Source organism: Stigmatopora argus, chromosome 19, assembly GCF_051989625.1.
Source record: "Stigmatopora argus isolate UIUO_Sarg chromosome 19, RoL_Sarg_1.0, whole genome shotgun sequence".
Lineage (NCBI taxonomy): Eukaryota > Metazoa > Chordata > Actinopteri > Syngnathiformes > Syngnathidae > Stigmatopora > Stigmatopora argus.
Window position 1 is genome coordinate 12,003,936 of NC_135405.1, and position 19,943 is coordinate 12,023,878.

Genomic DNA, 19,943 nt, shown 5'->3' on the forward strand with positions numbered 1-19,943 from the left:
GAAACGATACCCCGAAAGCGGGAGTTGCTCGCTCCCAGGCCACGGCTAGAACTAGCGGCGGCTAAGCTAACTCACCGGGGGAGAGAAAAAATGGGGGAATATGGCTTACATGTTCGTCGGAGTTGCGCTCAATCCTCGAAGACGAGCGAGTCCTGGAAGAGATAAAGTGGCTGCTGCCAGGCCGCGAGCTGTTCCGCGTGTTCACCATGTTTATTGTCACTCTGGAGGCTACAAACACTGGCTCAAAGAGCACAGCACCGAGGCGCCATTTCTTTCTCTCTCTCTCTCTCTTTCACTCGCTCTCTGTCTTTCGTTGTCTCTCTACCTCAGTCTTGTTGGTTTCTTACGTCTCTCTCTCGCTTTCTGTCGTTACGCCGTTTCTCTATATGATGTCAAGAAGTAACTCGCGAACTTTTGTAATTACTTTCTATAACTCTACGATTCACATACGTGCCCCCTCTTCCAATGCAAACATGGGTCCAAAATGACCCGCATTCGTTTCCCATGTTTTTTCTTCCGGCCTCAGATTTTCTTCAGCCAATATTATAAAATCCATTTATTTTACGAATTAAAATGCCCAATACTATTTAGGTACATTTTTTAAATTCACTACTGATGAATTTACAATGTAAAGTTTGCACACCTGGTTAAAAATGACTCGTGCTAAAGTTACTAATAATTAATGTAATTTTGCAAAAAAGCAGGAGGAAACTGCGAACAGTAATTTTAATAATAATAGTAATAATTAATAATAATAGTAATAATAATAATAATTATTAATAATAATAGTAATAATTAATAATAATAAACCAAGGTTTTGCTGGATTATAAATTCTACTGGATATGTTGTGTTTAGGTAATGGTCTTTCTGACTCAGAAAATGCTGGATTAATTAGCAGGAAAAACTTTTCTCTATCATTTGTTTAGTTCTTTATTTGTATTATAATTTTTTAAACTTATATTTCTAAAACCAAGTTTACGATACATAGTTCAACAGGGAAATTAGCTCTTTGCGACACTTACTGACTGATTTACGGCAAGCATCAGAGAGTTACTGCCGTAAACTGGTATAGTACATATCCGCAGATGTTTTAGCCGTCACTGATTAGCCGTCGAAAACACGCACATGCTGGTAAACTACTCGTTTGCACCAATTAGCTCATTTTAAAATCGTTTTTTGAATATTTTCTTCTTATATTTTACGATGCTATTTCCCTTCTGGCATGCCAGTCGTTCTCACGTATTTCAATAATGATAGCCTACGATGTTTCTCAATACACGGCTTGTGCAAATATTAATGTTATACAGTTTTGATCCGATCAGTACACTTACCCTTGTAATTTTCTTTTTTGTCCTATGTATTGCTGATTGTCTTTTTAATTTGTGTTTAGATGGAAAACATAAGACGACATGATACACAATGACACTGAGGATGATGAGAATTGGTAAAGTGAACCCTATTGTCGTAAATATGCCATAAATTAATAGTTATTTGGCATTTTTGTTAATATTGCATCAGTTACAAGTTTAAAACCACATTTCATGCATCAGCTATTAAAATCTCAAACTCACATCTCCAATATATGACAAAAATATTGGCCCCAAAATGTAACACTACATATATATTTTTAAATAAATGTGTTGTTAAATGGTTTCCAGCGACGACAATGAAGAGCAGGCCCCAATGAAGTGCAGTTTTTCTGTAGAAGACCTCCTGGATGAGGTGGAGAAGATTTGTTATGATGCCCCAGGAACATCTAAGGTTAGAAATCAAGAATTTTGGATTTATTTTAGCAGTAAATTCATCAAGATCAACAATATTGTTGTTTGACACCAGGTGGAAATGGTGGTCCGACTCTGGAAGGACGGCTTCACCGTTAACGACCAAGAGTTCCGCAGCTACTCGATCCCTGCAAACCAAGAGTTCTTGGACGCTATCAAAAGAGGGTGAGTTTTATTTTTGTGGGTGGGTGTGCTCAATTTCCGAAGATAACATCAGTCTTGATGAGTGTCGTAATCTTCAACGCAGAGAACTCCCGGCGGAATGGGAGAGCCGGGCTGAGGAGGAAGAACTGGAAGTCAACGTGGAGGATCTGACGGAGGAAGACTACGTTCCTAGGAAGAAAGTCTTCCACCCTTTCAGTGGTCGAGGATACCGGCTTGGCAGGTGAGGGGGCGATGAAATGTAAGTAAAAAGATTTACAGTAAGTGATCATCTAGATTTCCAAATCTTAATTTAAAAGAAAAAGATTTAAAAAAAAAAACGGGAGCATTCATAATTGCTACATTTACATAAATCTGACCATCAAAACTATTAGTAATCCCAAAAGGCCACATTGTGTTGAAACGTGTAAAAAGAAAAATAACATCCTAAAAATGACTTAAAAATATATATATTTGAATAGGAACACTTATAATGTGTACATTTGTGCTCACACTTACAGAGTGAGGTTTGGAATTGATTATAATCTCCTTTAAAGTGTATTTAATTAAAAAAAAAAAAGTTCGATGAAGGTGGCCTTATTATGGCTTTTTATTAGCATTGTTTACATTTAAACAAATGACCACTATGATTATTTAAAAAGGTTGTGGCTAGCTGCAATCACAATAGTACATATTTTAATTACAGTTTTACTTGTATTTAACTTTTGAGTATACATTGCATTTCATTTTCGAGATGTAATTGTTTTATTCAAAGTGGTACTCCGTGTCAAAAGTTTGCGAACAACTGCACTATTATTTCTCGTGTCGCACCCGCTCGCTATTCCGTTTACTACCACGAGATGTCGCTGGCAACCCAAACAAACAAAGGAGGTCACGGTACCCCCATGAGGAGCTGCAAATTTTTTGAGCAACGATTTCATTCCCCCCCCCCCCGCCATCATCATCATCATCTGCATGAAAGCCCGAGATTTAATCTGCCGTCCACCTAATCTGCGGTTTGTACGGCGACCTCAGCGTGGCGCCCCGAGTGGTGGCCCGCTCGCCGTCGGTGCACGAAGACGGCGAATCTCCCCCCATCCCCATGGTAACCCTGGACCACACCCTGCCCGTCACCTCTCTTCAGCTGTGGTTGGCCGACGGGCGCCGGCTGATACAACGCTTCAACCTATGCCAACGGTGCGTATCGACTTCGCCGACAAACAAACGTTAATCTGCAACTTTCTCTTAATCCGCAAACGGCAAAAAAAAAAGAATCCGAGCCGTTTAGATGATGTAATGCTAGTCTGACACGCTAAAGATAATCTGAGATGGAGCGCTTCCATCAAATCGCAGCTACGGGGTACGTTGCGTAACCCCCCCCCCCCCCCCCCCCCCCCCCCCCCCCCCACTGATGCGGCGTTTACGTAATGGGGTCGAGGAGATTAAGGATGGAGAGTTGGCGACCTTGGCCGAGCCTGGAGACCACCGGGGCTCATAAATAATAGACCTCACTTGACTCAAATGGGGCGAAAGATCAGGACAAACGTTTACTACTTCTTCCCCCATTTGAAATAATCCAGGTTTTATTACCCGAATAGTGCAAACTAAAATTCATCCCTGTATAATCGTGATTTCTGAGGGGTTAAATGACCAGTTGTCACATCTCGATTAAATTTATAGTCCGATGTTTTGCAAATTGTTAAGTCGGTTATTGTCATTTGGAGCTTCATGCCTTTTTATATGATATTATATATATATATATATATTTAGGATCACGGACGTTCATGACTTTGTGTCACGTTGTCAGAGGAGTTGCCCACCCTTCGTGTTGACCACCTCGCTTCCCTTGCGGGAGCTCCACGATGAAGATCTAAGCCTGGAAGAGGCCGATTTAGCCAACGCCGTCATAGTCCAACGGCCCCTTAACACGCATGCACCCTTTGTGCCATAATCCACTTGTCACTTTCAAATACATAAATGACAAACATATTCACATCAAATGCCATCCAACAAACAAACAGTCTTCCCAAACTGTGATGTCCATTTTTATGCACTTTTTTAAAGCCGGACACTGCTTGTATTTTCAGCTTTACAATGAATGTCTGCCTTGGTTTTCAAACGTCCAATCTTTTTTGAATGTATCATGTTATGTGCCTGCATCCTTTCCATCCAATAAATGTTTAACAAACGAAATTGCTGTGTTTTCTTTTTTGTGTTGTTGTCACTTTAGCTCCCCAAAAACTTTTTGGGGCTAATTCGTCAAAAAAAAAAATGGAAAGCCGTCTCCAACAGCATTATTTTACTGAATATGACACTGCTTAACTGTTTAAAATAGTTAAATTTTGTATTTTTATATGTTGGCACTTTTTTCACCAATTCTGGTTGTGACATCACAACCAGAATTGATCATTTCTAGTGGTACGCTAGCTCGTAAAAGATGACAGAATAAACAAAGTCACATAAAGCTAATCCAGCAGACTGAAAAAAATCTCATTCTGGTTGTGACATCATCCATTAAAACCCAAGGCAGACTAATCTGAATCTAATTTCATTATGAAGCCTTTTGTTGTCACTTTTTGGGGTGGATTTGTGTCCAAAATAAGGTCTGCTATCATTCTACAGGCGCTTGCAGTATTACCCTTCCAGAATTGGCATTGTTCTAATTTTCTTGTCAGTGACTCGCAGCCTGTCCGAGTTCAGCCAATCTTTTGAATGTTTCGTCCACTGTGTCAAAAACCTCGGGGATGGGTTTTGCAAAGCAAAATCACGGCTTGAAAGAGGAATCTTGTAAGCGTGGAATGCTTCTCCTCCACACTCGTTCTTTCCCGGCGTTCTCCCGGGTCCAGCGTCATTATCCATCGTCAATATATTAAAGCCGTGCGCACGAGACGGGATTAGTGGATGTGGTCAAGGTCGGGACAGTCAGCAGTGTAGCGTGAATCCTAATTTTCCTGTCTTTCACTCTCATGCGTTTACAGAATTGCAATTCTGTGACTTGAGATTTCCTTTGTGCTACTTTTCTGAAAAGTAAAAGCATGCAGGCAGTTACTTTGAACTTTCCAACCTTTCATTTACAGCTTGATTGCAGGAATCATATACTGGCTTTAATATAAATCATATAGCAGACGGATGACTTGTGTGGTTTGGGGGGAAAGTACAGCTTTGCCATGGTGTGCTATTATGCTAAATTTGCAGCATTTACGCAAATTAAAAGCTGCTCCAACCAAAACCACCTGAATGTGTCAACATCCGACACTTTATTTAGTACCTGCTTCATAATTTTAATCTCCATGGAGCTTTTGGACGGCTCCATGGTGAGAAAAAAATGGCAGTATTGACGCCAAGATAATAATAATGAATCAGACGGCATTTGACGCGCGACAGTTCTGTGGAAATGAATGCCGATGGACTGTGGGAACGTCTTGGCCACTTTCTTCTCACAAAACCAACACCTCTCCGAGGCGGAATAAGTGACTGACATGGAGCCAAACCTCATTGTTTGCATTCCACCCGCTGTCACTTAATTGCGAGTACCGGGTTCAAGTCACATTGGTCGGAATGCCGCCGTCTAGGGATGGTCAAAAGGTATCAATACTGGATTGTCAACTGCAGGCTAGGCAGGAATGTTGTCTGTAATGTATGTCTCACACAGTCTTGTTGGACAATTGCTTTTTTTTTAAACTTCCGGACTTGTGTTTTGCACAATCAACTCCTTGGAAATATGCTTGTCATGTTGTGAGCCATCGGTGAAGACTACTAGTTTAAACTGGTTCCACTTATTAATCACATGGGGAGTTCACAGTGTTATTTGCTCATAGGACACAAAAATAATCCCAAACTCGGCCTGTAAATTAAAGTTAGCCCACTAAAATGTTATGTCATGATATATATTTAACTTGGGCTAGCAAAAATGAAAATTTTATAACTTTACCTGTATTGGTTTTGAATGTTCACTTAAGTGATATATAGTAGTAGTAATACTATTTTTTTTTAAATACTGCTACAAAACGTTTTTTTTTTAAATTGGTTTGATTGTTGTTATTATCACCTTGTAAATGACTGAAAATATCGTATTTATTGAATATAATCCCTTATGCTTCTGTGTTTATTTATGTTTGTGTGCATAAGTGTGTGTATGAATACAGGAGTGTTGCAATACCACGTGAGACCGCCAGAAGTCGCCGTTTCGGGGCAGCGACCGTCGCTCCTCCGTCCCTGTGTGGTTCTTCTCCGCAGTCTCCTTCTCATCCTGCCCGGCCGCCGACACTCCGTCACCGGCGCACACGCCCAGCAAGTCGCCGCTGTCCGGAGCTCAAATCTCACTAATTTCTCCGTCTAACCATCAGCAAGTAAGACCACAAATGACTGTGTTTTCCAGCCTTTCTCCTTATTTTTTTGTAAATGTGTATTTCATTTTTGTGTGTGTTTAAAAATATATATATAGTATATACATTATTGATGTGCTCTGCCAGGAATAGTAACGCAATCATTTTTTTTTTAACATTTAGTATTTAGTATGTATCACGTTTGCATTCAGTGGACAATACATTAGGTACACGTTTTCAGCACACACTGCTATGGAAATGTTGCTTTTAAACGAGTGAGTAAAACTAGGTTAATAATGATTCATTGATATTTTGGTCGTTTAAACACATATTTGGAAGGTCAAAATTGGGGAGGTGTCTTCGTGCTAGAGGATGAAGAAAATCACCCACGAATGAATCCCAGAGTCCAGAGAGACTATTTTATTATTATTTACGTATTATTTAAGTACAAAACAAAGCAGTATTTTGGATTTCTCATTCTTTATTAAAATACAAAGACTCAAATGACTTTGTTCCACTTTGCTACGCATGAAAAAAAACAAAAAAAGCTTAAATTAGTGTTTTTGGGCAAAATATATTCTGCTCAGAACTCATATCAATTCAAAAACACACAGAATTGAGCATTATTATTATCTGGTAGGGTACCTAATAAAGTGACCAGCATTAAATGAAGTAGTATGCGTACACTATTTAGGTATTTAATCCTGTGTTATAGTTTTATGTATCTTTCCATGATGAAATCCTTTGTACGTGTGTGATGGATTCTTTCGCCGTTGTATTCTGCATAGTGGATATTGAGTGGATGTCTATTTTGTGCGGGTGTGGGTGTGTTTGGCTTCACCAATCCAGAGCAAAGCAGCATGTGAATGGCGGCGCAAAGCGTCCGAGTTGTCCGGGAGGAGGAGGAAGAGGCGGTGCCGTCGGAGCTCCCGGCACGCAGTCAGAGCCATGTCCAATTCCCGCCCCGCCTCCTGGCGCACACCCGCAGCCTCAGCCACACGCACTTTGTCGCGCCATCGCAGAAGAAAGGCACCTGCCGCCTCACCCACAGCCTCTCCGCCATGGCCCGTGGAGAGAAGAACGGCACCCCGGGGGGTCTGGCCTCCGCCAAGAAGATGCTGAAGCCTACCGTGGCGCTGTTGGACGCCAAAGTCCCTCAACAGGTAAGACCGGCATGGCTTTTGCCCTCCGGGGATGTTTGTTATGAGGAAAATGTAGTGATGGTATGCGTTAAAATACTCTGTAAAGTCAATTCTAATCATAATAGGGGGGAAATAAATCATTTTTTTTAAGAAAATGCGTAGAATTGTAGCGGAAAATTGTTAGCTTTGCTAAAATGGGTTCCACTGTGTAACAATTTAAGTGCTTTTGCGACACACGCGGTTGGTTGGCTAGCTCCCGAGCGAGCCATAATTCCACCCTAAAAATAAAATTGTCGGCACGGCGACTTCAGGACGTCACGTTTTCTGTCGTGAGTCCACAAATCGAAACAGACGTTGCTTGATAAGTCATGACAGAAAATAAAAAGTCCTTTTAGGGTCCGATTTTATAGCATTTTATAGACCTCGTGCGACCTTGTGGGATTTCTTTCGAACAACAGCGCCAATATTCATTTTCAGGCTCTAATTGACAAGTGACAGTGAAAGAAAAAAAGAAAAAAACAGACCGATGGCATCCTTCCTTTTGAACATAAAGCCTCTCATTCAACTTTAACAGGGTTATTAACAACATTTTTCCGAGTGGTTTATCAACTTTAAAAGATGTTTGTTTTTGTGTGCACTCGCCAGAGTCTGGTTGTTCCGGTTCGTGTTCCAATTTGTCGTTGAAGAAGCCAATATATGACATGACGGACATAATTAGGCATTTTTAATAGGGTTATTATTATTATTATTCTTTTTTACCACTTATTTCCTAAGTGTTTGTTCCGGATGTCCCTGTCCTTGCACATTCATTTCATAATTTGAATTCAAAAGGCACATTAGTCATTCCACAAGTGCGTGTGAATGTTCCATTCTGGCCTTTCTTGGCACTTTTCAGTCATTCGCTGCCTTTTTTGGACATATTTCCTGCTGTTTTGTTATATATTTATGATAGGAATCCTCCACATAGTATAGTATAGTGTATACTAGATATAGTATATAGTAAATAGTAATCACATACAATAAATTCCACCATCATAATCCATAGTCTGTCTGTTAAATCCCAGTCTGGATTTCCGCATGGAGCAAAATGAATATTTTCCTTTTAAGAATCTGCTTAGATAAGCATTATAGCTTAGCATCACTTACAGAATGTATCGATTGTCCACTGTTAACCATTTAGTGGCCCGGTAAAACTGCACTCATAAATTGCCTTTCAATTTCTCATAGAACAATAAATAATAAAAAATATTACTATATATGTAAAATCATTAAACTATAATATTAGTATTACCTTGACAAAATAATCCCATCCAAGAATTGTAATATTGTTACCATTGAAATATTTTTTTTATTAAATCGGCTTTCACATTTTACAGCACAAAATTACTACAATATATTTTCTGGTGAGTTTCAATACAGCATACATATTCTTGTAATTTATCCGTCAATATAAATACATACATTTTTACTTAAATACACTTAAAACTAGAAATCTTTTCATGCTAAATATCTCCACACTAAAAAAAATATCCACCCTGAAGTGTCTAGTGATTTTAATGTTGCCAGATCTGTTGCGCTCCGCCATTTTTTTTTTCCGAACATTAGGCGGGACATCCTGTTTATCCTCTTTGATGATAACTGGCGCGTTGGGAATGAAAGAATACGAAAAGAGGGATATTTTTGCACATCATCAGTGGCGAAAACACTTTGATTTCCTCTCCAATTAGCCTTAATTGGAGCCAAAGCCTCAGCCTTTACTTACCTCTGACCCCACTCGTCTGGAGATGGAATAATTACACGCCTCCCTCCTGGTAATTGTCGCTCCCGAGACCTTCGTGTTTTGACAGAGCTGCGCTAATAACAGCGTTTCACTTTGGTGGGCCACGTTCTCCCTTTTATTTAGCACCAAAGATGGCCTATTGATGAAACGGTGACAATTCATTTTTAGCCTGTCAACTGAAAAAGGAAAGCACGTGGAGGGTGTTTTTTAATGTTATTATAACTGAAAAAGAGTCCAATTTTTGTTAAAATAAAAAAAATACAAACTCAATGCACAAAAAAAGATATCAAAAACTACAATATATAGCAATTTCACCTCGTTACTCATCATTTCATCAACTTTCTGGGAAGTCAAAGTGTAAAAATATGCAGAATTTTACCAGCTATTAATGAAAAGTGACACATGCTGAAAATAAAAATAGAAAGCGGCAGGAAATTGCATCAAATTGTCTTGTAAAAGTGAAATAAATGACTAATTTTTACTGCCTTTGGAGCATCGTAACCAGTAATTAACAGATCATAATAATGTCATTGCAATGCACATTTCAGTCTTCTCTTAATAAAAAATAAACAGAGCAAACATGATGAAATATGTTATTTACACGCGCCGTCTTCTTTTAAACACGGATGTTGGCTACTTAGTGACCAATCAGCCAAACCGCCGCCACGCTTTTGCCTCCAAGTCTGCTTGGCACTTTTATCCTTTATAAACAGAACATGTGCTTAAACCCAACCACAAATGTACCCGACGATATATCGGTTACACCTCCGCGAACGTTAAACATACTGCGAAAACTGCTTATATGGACTTGTGGCAAATCCTACTAATTAAAGTGCTTTTTTTTTTTAGCAAAGTTGCACATTTTTGTTTTAAAATCTTACTATTAGTGTTGGAACTGAGGTTTATGAATGATACTTTTTCATTTGAATGCATCAAAATTCCATTCATAAGGTTTAAAAATACAACGTTTACCGAGCTACCAACCCTAAATTTTGTTCTCCTTAGACGGACCCGAGTCAGAAGCTAACCGTGTGCAACAAGCTATGCTTCGCCATAGGCGCCGTCCCCAAAGAAGTGGCCGCCAGCGCTACGGCGTTTTTCCTGCAGATCTACCTGCTGGACATTGCCCATGTAAGACCGAAAACCAACATGGCGGCTCGGGGATTCCCTAAAAATATATTGAAAATATCCCATCCATTCAGATCAGCGCCTTCCAGGCCTCCATGGTGCTGTTTGTCGGGAAAGCCTGGGGTGCCGTGGTGGATCCAGTGGTGGGCTTCTTCATCAACAAGACCAAGTGGACCAAGTTTGGAAGACTCATGCCTTGGTGAGCCTTTCCAGATAATAAAAATAGATGTGGATAACTCTAAAAAAGAAATATGATCCCAACGCCAAAAGAGTATAAGTCGCACTAACCAAATAAGAGTAAAAAAGTACATAAATTGGCGCTGGGCAATTTTTTATATGATCAACAAAACATACTTTAAAGTAAAAATTGTTCACTGGAGAACAGGCTAAATAGGCATTTGTTAATGTAACATTGTTTTTCAGATAACTATAGCCTAAAAAAAAGGCTTTTAGCGGTCAGAGAGAAAAAAATAATGGATAAAAAAGGTGAATTATAGTCCAGGATATACGGTAATGGTGTTGCCAGGTAGGTCAAAATCCTGTGATATAACTCAAAATGATGCATAGAGCTATAATATAGCCTTTTTTCCTTTTTATCCTAACTAAATGCATACTCAAATATAACGCCATCGCTATCATGGCTTGGTCATACGCAACTTGACTACAAAAAACAAAGCGTAACTTAAAGCACCACTGAAGATTCTTGTGGCTTTTTTTTACTTGGGGATAACGTTAACAAATAGCCTCCGCCTGTGGCTAATGGCACTTTAATTGCACTCTTCCCGACACGCCCTGCACCAAGTCGCTGCATTTACGTAACGCTTCATTTCAACTTTGGGCAACTTCCCGCACCACCGACTGAGTCTCTTATTTTCTTTTTGGTTCTTCAGCGTCATGGATTCAGACTTGCCGTCACACACATACATGCAAAGCAGTCTGGGAAAATCCCAAGTAAATGTCGCACACTTTTTGATGATTGCAATTCCACTTATTAAGTGATAATTTTTTTAAAAACGTACAAAAATACGTACTAAAATTTGGGGTGCCCAATCAGTTGGTGCGCTTTTTTATGCACTAAATTCAAGATTCTCTAGATGTCGCTGTATAATTATATATCTAAGTACATTGCTTGCTGACGCGCTATATTATATAGTGAAAGGGAAATGCGTAATCGGGTAAAACATGATGGATTTTAGAAAAAAAAAACTACTTTAAAAACAAAAACATATCCCGTACAAAACTTGTTTGACGCCGTACACGATTTGAAATGATAAAAAAATGGATAAAACGTATAAGTTGGCAGGTACGTGATTGTCATTTACGAAAAATCTCATCTTTAAATCCGCTCATCCAATTAACACTATTTAAATAAGCGCAATTGTTTTCTTATCACCTCCATCTTGCAGCAATGTTCCCATTCGTGGGAGCAGTGAGCCCCCCTTTTCCCTTCCAAGCCTAATAGTGCAGCACCAGCGTTGTACGTGTTTTTTTTTGTTATGCCTAACAATCGGGAGAAGAGCGGAGCAACGCAGCCAGACGTTACCAGAAACCGCTGGGACTCCCACTCTTTATTATTGCCGTCCCTCTCTCGCGGGGTCAGAGGTGGCGGATCGTCGTTGTTGTTGTTGTTTTGGCAACGTCACCGGAATGCCTTCATTTTTTTTTTTGTGCTTTCAAAATGAGCTGAGCCTAAATTCTGCCATGAGAATTCAGGATTTTACTTGAAAAATGAATGCGTGCCTCAATTTGAAGAAGGTGGACAAACAAGTTTATCTGAGAAAAGTGTTGTTATCAATGTTAATGAATGTTAAGACCAACCGTATGTATACATGTGCATCTGTGTATGTATATTTATATGTGTATGTGTATATATATATATATATATATATATATATATATATATATATATATATATATATATATATATATATATATATATATATATATCAGCAACATGCTTATTTATTTGTAATTATTTTTTATTTATTTAGTCATTTTTTATTTATTTGTTTATTTATTTCTTTGTTTATTTTTTTATTTATGTAATTGTGTATTTATTTATTCATCTATTTTTGTTTTTTTATTGACTTATTTATTACCTATTTATTTATTTTTTAATTTTGTTTATTGACATTTATTACCTATTTATTTTTATTGACTTATTTATTACCTATTTATTTATGTCTAAAATGTCTTTTCCTGTGTCTGTATTCTCACCCCCTCGCGACTATCACAGTGAAATTATTATCTAATCTAATCTAAAATGTTGAAAAACCAATATAGGAAATAAAAAAAAAAATAGGAATGTCCCTAAACAGTAGAACTATCTTCCTATTCCCCAAAAGTAAAAGACAAAATATAATAAAACAAAACACTGAAATTTGAGTTCACAATCAGTCATAGCAAATTACTTTAACACCGACTTTTCTCGGGCATATTAAATTCCCCTGAAAAAAAGCCACCAGAAAAGCAAAACAACAGTTAATACGTAAATCTCTGCAAATATTATTCAACACCATTCCCTTATCTCAACTTATCTTAGCGCCATGACCTGCTTCTGATGTTACGCAACAGATTAAAGCAGTTTGATTGACAGCCTTGCTTCTCTTTCCCGCAGGATGCTGGGCTCTACACCCTTCTTGGTGGTGTCCTACTTCTACCTCTGGTACGTTCCCCCCTTCATTAACGGGAGGTTCATGTGGTACCTCGGATTCTACTGCCTCTACCAGACCATAATCACAGTGAGTACCACCATCCTATCATCCTAAATACAGTCCTACCTCTACTTACGAAATCAATCGGTTCCAGAACTTTTTTCGTAACTTCAAAATGTTGTAAGTAGAGGTGTACTTTATAAGAAAATTCTCTGAAATTAATTGTGTCCAGAACTTTTTTCATAACTTGAAAATTTCGTTAGTAGAGGTGTACTTTATATGAAAATTCTCTAAAAATAATCGGTTCCAGAGCTTTTTTTCGTAACTTGAAAATTTTGTAAGTAGAGGTGTACTTTATATGAAAATTCTCTGAAATTAACCTTTTTTTGTAACTTGAACATTTCGTAAATACAGGTCTATTTCTTGATAAGAAAATTCTCTAAAATTAATTGTGTCCAGAACTTTTTTCATAACTTGAAAATTTCGTAAGTAGGTGTACTTTATATGAAAATTCTCTAAAATTAATTGGTTCCAGAACTTTTTTCATAACTTGAAAATTTCGTAAGTAGGTGTACTTTATATGAAAATTCTCTAAAATTAATTGGTTCCAGCCCTTTTTTCGTATCTTGAAATTTTCCTAAGTAGAGGTGTACTTTATATGAAAATTCTCTAACATCAATTGGTTCCAGAACTTTTTTCATCACTTGAAGATTTCGTAAGTGTACTTTATATGAAAATTATCTAAAATTAATTGGGTCCAGACCTTTTTTCGTAACTTGAACATTTCATAAGTAAATTCTCTAATTTGTTCTGCTATTGAATATACATTTTAATTCTTTCTCGGAGTATAAAAACAAAAACGCAGGCTATTTCATCTCTGATTTATAGCTCATATGACGAGTCTGTTTTGTGACCGAGCTCTATTTCTTCCTTAGTGCTACCACGTGCCTTATTCGGCTCTCACCATGTTTCTAAGCACGGACCAGCTGGAGCGCGACTCGGCCACCGCCTACCGTGAGCGCCTTCCCGATGCTATCCGTCGATCATCGTGGCACGACGTATTAACGACGTGTTTTCTATCAGGAATGACTATGGAAGTGTTAGGCACGTTGGCCGGCGCCACCATTCAAGGTCAGATTGTAGCCAGCGCCCACAGACTCAAGCACTGCCAAGGAAACAACGCCACCGCCAACGCGCTTAACAACAGCGGGGGTGCCGAGGTGGTTCGGAGTTTAGTGCGTTCCGAAGAATACCTGACACACGCCGTAAGTAAAAAAAAAACATGTACAGTAATCCCTCGAATATCGCGGCTTAAACTTTTGCGGCTTCACTTTGCCTGGGAACTATTAAAAAATCGTGAATCACAAAAATAGGAAGTGCAACCATGGACAAAATATGCATGCAGCAGTTTTAATTTCAATTTTCTCCATATTTAATCTGTAAAATATGCATGCAGCAGTATTAATTTCAATTTTCTCCATATTTAATCTGTAAAATTGCATAATTTTGAGTATTGGTACTGCTAGGATTGACACACCTTGTCTTGAAATTATGAAAAAAAACTTTATTTACAGTTACATTATCACAAAAAAAAGCATTTAGGGGGATTCACATAATGTGTGTGTGTTTTTTAATGCAGCTACCTTATTTCATTTTTTAATTTTGAGCTATACAGTGCTGTTTTTATGACTTATTTTTGAGGGTTTAAAAATGCTACAACACACGGAAGTCACCACTGCGTCGCCACTCTTGTTTTGAATGGAATTACCGTAACGCTTGGACTAAGCGGGCGAACTATTTTGAACATCCGTCCGCTGGTTTGACCGCAGATTTCTATTGGTCGAACGTAGGCGGCTAAAAGAGAGGAAATGACCATTTTTCCACTTGCAGAAGGAAGTTTACATGATTGCCGCAGGCGTCATCGGCGCAATCTTCCTGGTCTGCACGGTGGTCATGTTCTTCGGAGTCAAAGAGAAAGACGGTGAGGCCAGTAGATTGACAAAAAAACTGCGACCCCAATTTTTTTTGTCCTTGAATAGGAATGTTTTTTTATTAATCCAACGCCAACTCAATCTCGCCAGATCCCTACGCGCCGAAGACGGAGAAGCAGATTCCATTCCACCGCGGCTTCATCATGGTGATGCGTCACGGGCCTTATCTCATCCTCACTGCCGCTTTCCTCTTCATCTTGGTGGCCATTCAGGTAAAATAAAATAAAAAATGAAAAAAACGAAACTCTGCTCAATCGATGCTAATCGGTCCGGGTGGCGACTTTCTATTTTTGTAACGTCTGCTCTGCCCTGAGCCCGAGCTTGTCTCGCCTGACTTCTTCTTTGCTGCTTGTGTGCAGCTGGTGCAAAACAATTTTGTCCTCTTCTGCACGTACGCTGCGGACCTGAGGGAACATTTCCAGAATATCGTGCTGACCATCCTGGTGAGTTGACATTTTGCTTCTCTTCTCAGAGGATTAAAACGCATAGAATTGGATCTCACAAATACTTTGTGTCAATTTGTGCAACAACAGAAAGCACAAAGTGACCATTATGCCGCAAATTGAACATTTTGAATACACAATTTTTTTTCTCCCAAAATGCATCTGGTTGAGTCCATTAAACTTGCCTTAAAAGCATTGAATTTTACAATTTCTCGCGTATAAGCTACACCCTTAAAATTGCCTTAAAATTGTCAAATTTTACAATTTCTCACTTATAAGCCGCCCCCACGTATAAGATACACCCTTAAGATTACCTTAAAATTGTTGAATTATACAATTTCTCGCGTATAAGTCGCCCCCGCGTATAAGCTACACCCTTAAAATCATTAAATTTGATAATTTCTCGCATATAAGCCGCCCCCACATATAAACTACACCCTTAAAATCATTGAATTTTACAATTTCTCACGTATAAGCCGACCCCACGTCTAAGCTACACCCTTAAAATTGCCTTAAAATCGTTGAATTTGACAATTTCTTGCATATAAGTCGCCCCCGCGTATAAGCTACACCCTTAAAATCGTTGAATTTTACAATTTCTCGCGTATAAGCCGCCCCCCTGATTCGCAATTTTCCCCTCCATATTCATGGTTTTAATAGGGAGTGCAAATGTATTACTTGGAAAAGAAATCAAAGTAGTTTAACAGTTTTAACATGTGTTTTTTTCCTCCCTCAGGTGTCGGCCGTGGTAAGCATCCCTCTGTGGCAGTGGTTCCTGCAGAAGTTCGGGAAGAAGACGGCGGCTTTCTGCGGCATCACGGTCAGTCCGTCCGTCCTCAGTCCTCGCGCCGGTCAACAACCCAGCGTCATTTGACGTTCGATCTCGTCTCTTTCTAGTGGATCATGCCCTTCATCATGATCCTGGTATTCGTCCCCAATGTGGTGGTGGCGTACGTGGTGGCCGTTTCCTCCGGACTCAGCGTGGCCGCCTCGCTGCTCCTGCCGTGGTGAGATTCCGTCACATCGGCGCGCTACTTCCGCAAAGTTCGCCGTCCGTCTCAACGGCCGATTCGACGGCAGGTCGATGCTACCTGACGTGGTGGACGACTTCCGCTTGGCCAACCCGTCCTGCAAAGGCCACGAGGCCATCTTCTACTCCTTCTACGTCTTTTTCACCAAGTTCGCCGCCGCCGTCTCGCTGGGCGTGTCCACCCTCTTATTGCAGTAAGTCGTCCTCACTTATTTTGGTCAAAATAAATGTCCCGTCACGATAGGGGACATTTGATATCATTTTATGCCAAAGCATGATAGATTTTGTGGGAAAATTAGACTTCAGGAATGACACTTTCCTCATTTTATTTTAGAATTGATATTAAACTGACCTGCCGCAAATGTTAAATATAACAATATATAATTACTCATTTTTATGACTGCCCTTAAGAGATATTAAGTTTGCATTATATCATTCATCAAGAATGACGTATTTTAGGTGGATTTTTAATGTTGCTATTTCCAATTGTATTGCATGGTATACTCACATCCAATTGGCTAATCAGGATATTTTTTAGCTTATTTTTTTTTCCATTAAATCTTTGACATGTATCCTAATTCGATGTTTTATTACGTCTTCGCGTAGGTTCGCGGGGTACGAAAACGGCGCCTGCAAGCAGCCGGCCAACGTAGTGTACACGTTGAAAATACTCATCGGCGCCGCCCCGGTGGCGTTCATCGTCACGGGTCTCCTGATCCTGCTCCTGTACCCCATCACGGAAAAAGTACGACTTAGCAATAAATTCCACTTGGACGAGCTGAGGTGAGTCGCCATCGAGTTTCTCTTATCGGAAAAATACGTCTGCCATTTTCAGAGGCGGTAATTTGTCAAAGCGGGGCAGGAGAGTCAATGCATTTTTCATATCTCTCCTATTTTTATCTGACGCAGGAAGCAAAGCAGCGTCTCCAGGAGTTCCAATGACTTGGGCGTCATGTGACATTAGCGGGGAAATATATATATATATAGTATAATAAATTCCAGATGACGGACGCGTATCCCAGTCGTCCGTTCTGGGAAATTTGCTGGCATTGGTGTATATTACACTGGGATTTCTTTTTACCGTAAACATTTTTTTTGTTTCAACACGTACTGTATAGCCATAAATATAAAGTATTTATACAAATGAATGTATATCAGGGTTTTATTTTTCCACTTTTTTTTCCTTGCTGTGTCTAGATGCTCTGAAAAAAATATATTTATTATTTATGTCAGGAAAAAAAAACAGAGTAGAGACGGAATAAACCACAAAGCTATGAAATTGTCTTTTGTTTATTTTTTTAACAGCAGTGTTCCATGTGCGTGTTTCTTCCTCTTGAGGTAGGATGTGAATTTATATACCAGAAAAGGGAAACTATTTTTTTTGCATTCTTTAATCGATGACAGGTATTAATATCATATTTTGTGCTGAGACAATCGGATGGTGGGATTTAAAATGGTGTGCATGCCAATTTGATTGTTCACATGATGGATGACAACAGCACTGCAATAAAAAAATGTTATGACAATTTTTTTTCATGTGTTTTTTACGTGGCGTTCGCAGGTTATTTCCGGATAACTTCACGTCAATTCCTGATGATTTTGAGGCACTTCCAAGTCACTTCATGTACAGAGGTAGAGTTATTTTTTTATTGGTCAATCAAAATGTTTTGTTTAATTTAAAAAAACATTCACTTTAGTTTAAAATAGTTTTAAAAAAACTGAAGAACAAGAGTGTTTGAATGCAAAAAAATAGTGTTAATATAGTCACTTTTTCAGGACAAAAAAATATTTTTAAGTCACTTTAATGAAAAATAATTAGGTTTTTCAATGCATTTTTTTAGTAAAGTGAGTTTAGATTTTTTTGTTTGAAGCAACTTTTTATGTGATGGAATATTTAAGATATAAATCGACCTAAATTAAAATGCATTGAGATTAAAAATGACATTTTTAAAAAATAATTAATGAAAAACATGTTTTGTAAAATAAGGGGGAAAAAAAGAGTAAGTATTTGAGAAGAATGATCATTTAATGGTGGGTCACAGTTCTTGATTTAAAAAATCTGAATCAAAACACTAATAAAAATAGATTGGAGGTCCATCCTTGTCAATGGGTCAAAGGGCATCTAGGTTGGGTTTCCTGCCCGGCACAAAGATGGCGGCAGCTGCAACCGGCGTGGAGTAGCCCAGGGCAAAATGATGAAGGCCCAGCATCAGGCACTTCCATGTAGAACGAAGCGCTTTACCCACATTCTGCAAGGGAAAAAAAATACAAATGTAGATTTCTGGATAGAAAACGAGCAGTGGGTCTTGTTTCCACTCATAATGGAAGGACGGGAAAAGCCCAATTGTCTCCTGACCTCCTTCAAAAAGGAAACGGACGTCACGTGACTTGCAAAAATATGTCTGTTGCTTTTCTTCAGTGTGGAGAAGGGACAGAATTGCTTTGTTTTGGGAGGATGGTCCCAGATTTGTAAATAATGTGCAGTTATTTGAGCTAGAGTGGGCTAGAAATGTGTTGTTATATTTTTGGGGGATGTGGCTGAAAACTGGAGTACCCGGGGAAAACCCACGCGAGCCTGGGGACAACATGCCGGCCATTGTAGTAAAATATCACGAAAATAGGAAAAACAAATAGACATAAAAAAAAAAAGATCTGAAATTGTCAGAAGTTACTTGAATATTCCTTTTGACTCATTTTTTACTGGAATATTTTGAACAAACCCTCCTACTATTTTTGCCAAATTCACCCACATCTACTCAAGGCACCACCGTTTTTTATTTTCCTATGTTGCAAATATTTTGGGTAAACTTGAACGCCAACCCGGACTAACCTTCTTCACTCTTTTATACTTTTTGCTTTTCTTTTCCTGCTTAACTTCCTCCTCAACAAGCGCTCGATAGCGCCCGGACCCGAAAGCCAAATGGACCCCCCCGCGTTTTGGCCTCGTCTCCGTCTCCGCACGGTCCACGTGTCGACGGTACGAGGCCGCGCCGTCCCTCCGTGGCAACTCCATGGGCTTCATGGCGGCGGTCTCGCTTCTTAAAAATGACTTCAACCTTTACGTACAGTCCAGCGTGTTGTCCACAACTATTTTGTGCGTGAGTGAATTCCAGTGTCCTGCTGTGTTGCTGGCGCTAAGCCATTAAAGGTGCAAAAGCCTGCAAATATTTCCTATTTAATACAAAGTGGACCAACATATCATCAATTCATACCTGTACCTCAACCACAGCCACTTGCTCCCCTTAAAAATAATTGCAATTCCTCTTATTAAGCCATAAAAATTCAACCCGGCACATATTTACTCACATAAGGCACACTTAAAAGTCTAAAATTTTCTCCAAAATGGACGGGATGCCCAATCGGTGCGCACTAAATTCAGGATTCTGTAGATGTCGCTGTATGACATGGACAACTTGACTGTCTGGGTACATTGCTTGCTGACACGCTATATTTATATAGTGAAAAGGCATGCACATATATACATGTATGTATATTTATGTATATATATATATATATATATATATATA

The 19,943-nt window shown here is 39.0% G+C and overlaps 4 protein-coding genes across 5 annotated transcripts in view; 2 read left to right on the top strand and 2 right to left on the bottom strand.

The window, feature by feature from the left end:
* Nucleotides 1–629, bottom strand: part of atad2b (ATPase family AAA domain containing 2B) — a 43,753-nt gene extending 43,124 nt beyond the window's left edge. For both annotated transcript variants that reach the window (XM_077586478.1, XM_077586477.1), the window contains exon 1: nucleotides 110–629. In XM_077586478.1, the coding sequence (XP_077442604.1) occupies nucleotides 110–208 (99 nt within the window). In that variant the 5' untranslated portion in view covers nucleotides 209–629. The remainder of the gene's footprint in view (nucleotides 1–109) is intronic.
* A 318-nt stretch (nucleotides 630–947) lies between these two features.
* Nucleotides 948–4,116, top strand: ubxn2a (UBX domain protein 2A). Its single transcript, XM_077586486.1, has 7 exons — nucleotides 948–1,132; nucleotides 1,392–1,445; nucleotides 1,660–1,762; nucleotides 1,838–1,947; nucleotides 2,030–2,167; nucleotides 2,959–3,120; nucleotides 3,694–4,116. Exons 2-7 carry the CDS (start codon nucleotides 1,411–1,413, stop codon nucleotides 3,872–3,874), a joined length of 729 nt encoding a protein of 242 aa, XP_077442612.1. The 5' UTR covers nucleotides 948–1,132; nucleotides 1,392–1,410; the 3' UTR covers nucleotides 3,875–4,116.
* Nucleotides 4,117–5,916: 1,800 nt separating this feature from the next.
* Nucleotides 5,917–17,942, top strand: mfsd2b (MFSD2 lysolipid transporter B, sphingolipid). The gene is made up of 15 exons (XM_077587469.1): nucleotides 5,917–6,272; nucleotides 7,098–7,411; nucleotides 10,176–10,301; nucleotides 10,373–10,497; nucleotides 12,916–13,039; nucleotides 13,888–13,966; nucleotides 14,036–14,217; nucleotides 14,843–14,933; nucleotides 15,034–15,155; nucleotides 15,303–15,386; nucleotides 16,123–16,206; nucleotides 16,284–16,393; nucleotides 16,467–16,610; nucleotides 17,023–17,199; nucleotides 17,326–17,942. The coding sequence occupies exons 2-15, from the start codon at nucleotides 7,115–7,117 to the stop codon at nucleotides 17,372–17,374; spliced, it is 1,794 nt and encodes a 597-aa protein (XP_077443595.1). The 5' UTR covers nucleotides 5,917–6,272; nucleotides 7,098–7,114; the 3' UTR covers nucleotides 17,375–17,942.
* Nucleotides 17,943–18,501: 559 nt separating this feature from the next.
* Nucleotides 18,502–19,493, bottom strand: LOC144064191 (uncharacterized). The gene is made up of 2 exons (XM_077586487.1): nucleotides 19,247–19,493; nucleotides 18,502–18,665 (listed from the first exon to the last, which is right to left on the bottom strand). The coding sequence occupies exons 1-2, from the start codon at nucleotides 19,436–19,438 to the stop codon at nucleotides 18,528–18,530; spliced, it is 330 nt and encodes a 109-aa protein (XP_077442613.1). The 5' UTR covers nucleotides 19,439–19,493; the 3' UTR covers nucleotides 18,502–18,527.
* Between the last annotated feature and the right edge of the window lie 450 nt (nucleotides 19,494–19,943).

What these genes read in the sequence shown, in the direction of transcription:
- ubxn2a (XM_077586486.1), top strand. Translation starts at nt 1,411, where the DNA reads ATGATACACAATGACACTGAGGATGATGAGAATTG. An exon ending in TTGGACGCTATCAAAAGAGG is followed by an intron (nt 1,948 to 2,029) that starts GTGAGTTTTATT and finishes TCTTCAACGCAG; the next exon opens with AGAACTCCCGGCGGAATGGG. An exon ending in CGCTTCAACCTATGCCAACG is followed by an intron (nt 3,121 to 3,693) that starts GTGCGTATCGAC and finishes ATATATATTTAG; the next exon opens with GATCACGGACGTTCATGACT.
- mfsd2b (XM_077587469.1), top strand. Translation starts at nt 7,115, where the DNA reads ATGGCGGCGCAAAGCGTCCGAGTTGTCCGGGAGGAGGAGGAAGAGGCG. An exon ending in ACGCCAAAGTCCCTCAACAG is followed by an intron (nt 7,412 to 10,175) that starts GTAAGACCGGCA and finishes TGTTCTCCTTAG; the next exon opens with ACGGACCCGAGTCAGAAGCT. An exon ending in TCATCTTGGTGGCCATTCAG is followed by an intron (nt 15,156 to 15,302) that starts GTAAAATAAAAT and finishes GCTTGTGTGCAG; the next exon opens with CTGGTGCAAAACAATTTTGT.
- LOC144064191 (XM_077586487.1), bottom strand. Translation starts at nt 19,438, where the DNA reads ATGAAGCCCATGGAGTTGCCACGGAGGGACGGCGCGGCCTCGTACCGT. An exon ending in AGTATAAAAGAGTGAAGAAG is followed by an intron (nt 18,666 to 19,246) that starts GTTAGTCCGGGT and finishes TTTCCCTTGCAG; the next exon opens with AATGTGGGTAAAGCGCTTCG.